The sequence below is a fragment of the Plasmodium gonderi genome (genome assembly GCF_002157705.1).
Source record: "Plasmodium gonderi DNA, contig: Pgo-contig_397, whole genome shotgun sequence".
NCBI lineage: Eukaryota > Apicomplexa > Aconoidasida > Haemosporida > Plasmodiidae > Plasmodium > Plasmodium gonderi.
The window spans coordinates 2,084-4,936 of NW_021629286.1; the positions used below are offsets into that span (position 1 = coordinate 2,084).

Below are 2,853 nucleotides of genomic sequence, written 5' to 3' on the forward strand. Positions count from 1 at the left end.
TTTTTTAGTATATGTTTTTATACAATATATTTTGCTTATTTTGTTAAAACATCTATATGAAAAATATAATATACTCATAAAAATATTATAATGGAACTTTATTTACAGTACACTCCCTTTGGATCATCTTTACAGCCCAAAGCAAGGGCGTTAAGGAAGCTAATGAAAAAAAAAAATAAAAAACATATGAATTTAATTGGTTTATATGAAAATAAGTACAATAAATTAAATGACAAACAATATAAAACTTCTAAATTATTATTATAAAAAAAAAATAAAATAAATACTATTTAAATTTTTTTAAATAATATAACATAATTAGTAGGCATTTCACTATATAAATTAACAAATAAATAAAAGAACAAATATATTATAATATTATTAAAAAAAAAGGAAAAATATATATTAATTCTTTTTACATTAAGTAATTAATATATAAATTTTGTTATAGTCCAATATAATTTATATATTTATTATTAAAAAGTGCAATCATTTTAAAATGAATAAATTTTCATTGATAACTAATAGTTCCATAACAACATATTTAAAAATATTTATAATTAAATTTAATGCATTAAATATTTACGAAATAATCATATTGACACACAGAATGTGTGTATTATAACTGATGAAAGAAATACTCTGAAATATTTATTCTACAAATAAATCAATTAAATAGCTTTAAACATTATATATAATATGAATCAATATGTAATACAAAAAAGATAAATAGGAATAAATCATTAATTTTAATGATTTTTTACAGAATTTTTTCTCTTACATATACATAACAGTAGAATGCTATGGAAAAAGGTCCTCATAATTAAGCTGTAATGCTATATAAATAAATTTATTTGAGTATTATAAATGTGTATAAATACAAAACATTAATATATAAATTTAAATATTTCCGGACATAATAAAACTAAAACATTATTATTATTCAATATAAATATTATACAAAATTCTATGAAAAAGACAATATAATAACAATTTATTTTTTACACGATAATTTTATTCACATTAAAGTGTTATAATTATATTATTATATTTCATTATATAAAATACATAATGTATATATTTCATAATTTTAGTAAAACATATTCATTACTATTAATTTAATACTTTCATAGCAAATAGAATTATCTAATGCTCTAATAAATATGCAGTAATATGTAGTGATTAATATTTTCTTATTTTCAGATTTAAGAGAACTTTGAAATATATTGCAATTATAAGAGTTATTTTGCTCAATATCAGTTGCATATACTGCCAAATCCATATTTTTGCTACATTTAAAATATATGAAAGTTTATCTTGCTTCCATTTTCATAAATTTTTTATTTAATTATAGGATATATTTTCATCAAAATATTTTCAGTAAATAAAAAAAATATATTTATGTATTTTATATATGGATATAACATACTTAAGTTATTTATCATGTGCTGTTATATCCAATTTACATCTAATTCAGTTTTTATAAAATGAAGAATATTTAAAATAAATCTCAAAAAATTCTTCCCTTCTATAAGCACCTCCAATAGATATAAGTGTGTAGTATAGATATATACCCCACATCTATATTCATATAACATTGTATAATTAATAACAAAATGAAATTAATGAAAAACATTAATAATTAAAAATAACGAAATAATATAATATATATACAAACATAAATTTATATGGTTTTAGCACATGTTATAATATGACAAATCGTAAAACAACTCATTTATATCACTTCATTCATAATGTATAAAACATATGTACATGAATAAATGTATATCATCTATTAATATTAAGACATTCATTTAGGTTATATATATAAGAAATTAAATATTTTTAAATAAAATATTTAATATATATATGCATTAATAGGCATACTGTAAAAAATATAGAGAATGCGGAAAAGTAAAAATATATAAAAGTATAAGCCAAGAGCAATGTTACATTGCACAAAGTTATAATGAAATACAAAAAGAAAATAAACAAAATTGAATGTTACAAAACAATTATTCATACTTTAATATGCAAATTATTTGGAACCTCTATAATTATTTTAATTAAATTAAAATTAACTTTTAAATTTAATATATTACATTATGTTTAAAATGAATAACTGTTTTACTAATGCCATTTTTTGTTAATAATATTATTACAAGTAAACATAACTCATATATATTGTATACTTTCTTGCTTATAATAAATGTTCATTAAACATTTTGAAAACAAAACAATGACTAATACATAAATAGTAAAAAGAAAGTATAAAAAATTGACAATAATTTATTATAATTTATAATCAGTATAAATAACGACCTATTCACCATTATATACAGAAAGAGTATAACAAAAACTTTAATTCAAATTATTACAATACTATTGTAGAATACAACAATATGCTGTAAATATGAATACAAAACATTATCTATTATCATATATATTCGTAAATTATTATCATAAAATATATTTTACTAGTGTTTATCGTTACCACAATATAGCATATGTAACAAAAAAACAAAAACGTGTTAAATGTGTGCCAAAAGAATAATATAAAAAAAAAATTAACTATAAATGATAAGACATTAATAAATCTATGTATTGTACCATAAATTTAATACTGAATCATTATGCGTTTTGGAATTCGTATATTTATAATTTTTTCTATATGTTTATGATAAAATAAAAATATTGTAATTTTAAAAAGAATACTTATTTTTATAATAAATATATAAATTTCAAAATTATTATTGTATTATTCAAAATAAAACAATTCCTTTCCATTTTCTAGATGAATAATTCTGTAAAATAATTTTTATAATGATAGCGACATACGTAATAAAAATATTC

The 2,853-nt window shown here is 17.6% G+C and overlaps 1 protein-coding gene across 1 annotated transcript in view; it reads left to right on the top strand.

The window, feature by feature from the left end:
* Positions 1–267, top strand: part of PGO_003280 (variable surface protein) — a gene marked incomplete at both ends in the record, with an annotated part of 1,229 nt that extends 962 nt beyond the window's left edge. Inside the window, one exon of the mRNA XM_028691284.1 lies at positions 109–267. Within this exon, the coding sequence (XP_028547085.1) occupies positions 109–267 (159 nt within the window). The remainder of the gene's footprint in view (positions 1–108) is intronic.
* Between the last annotated feature and the right edge of the window lie 2,586 nt (positions 268–2,853).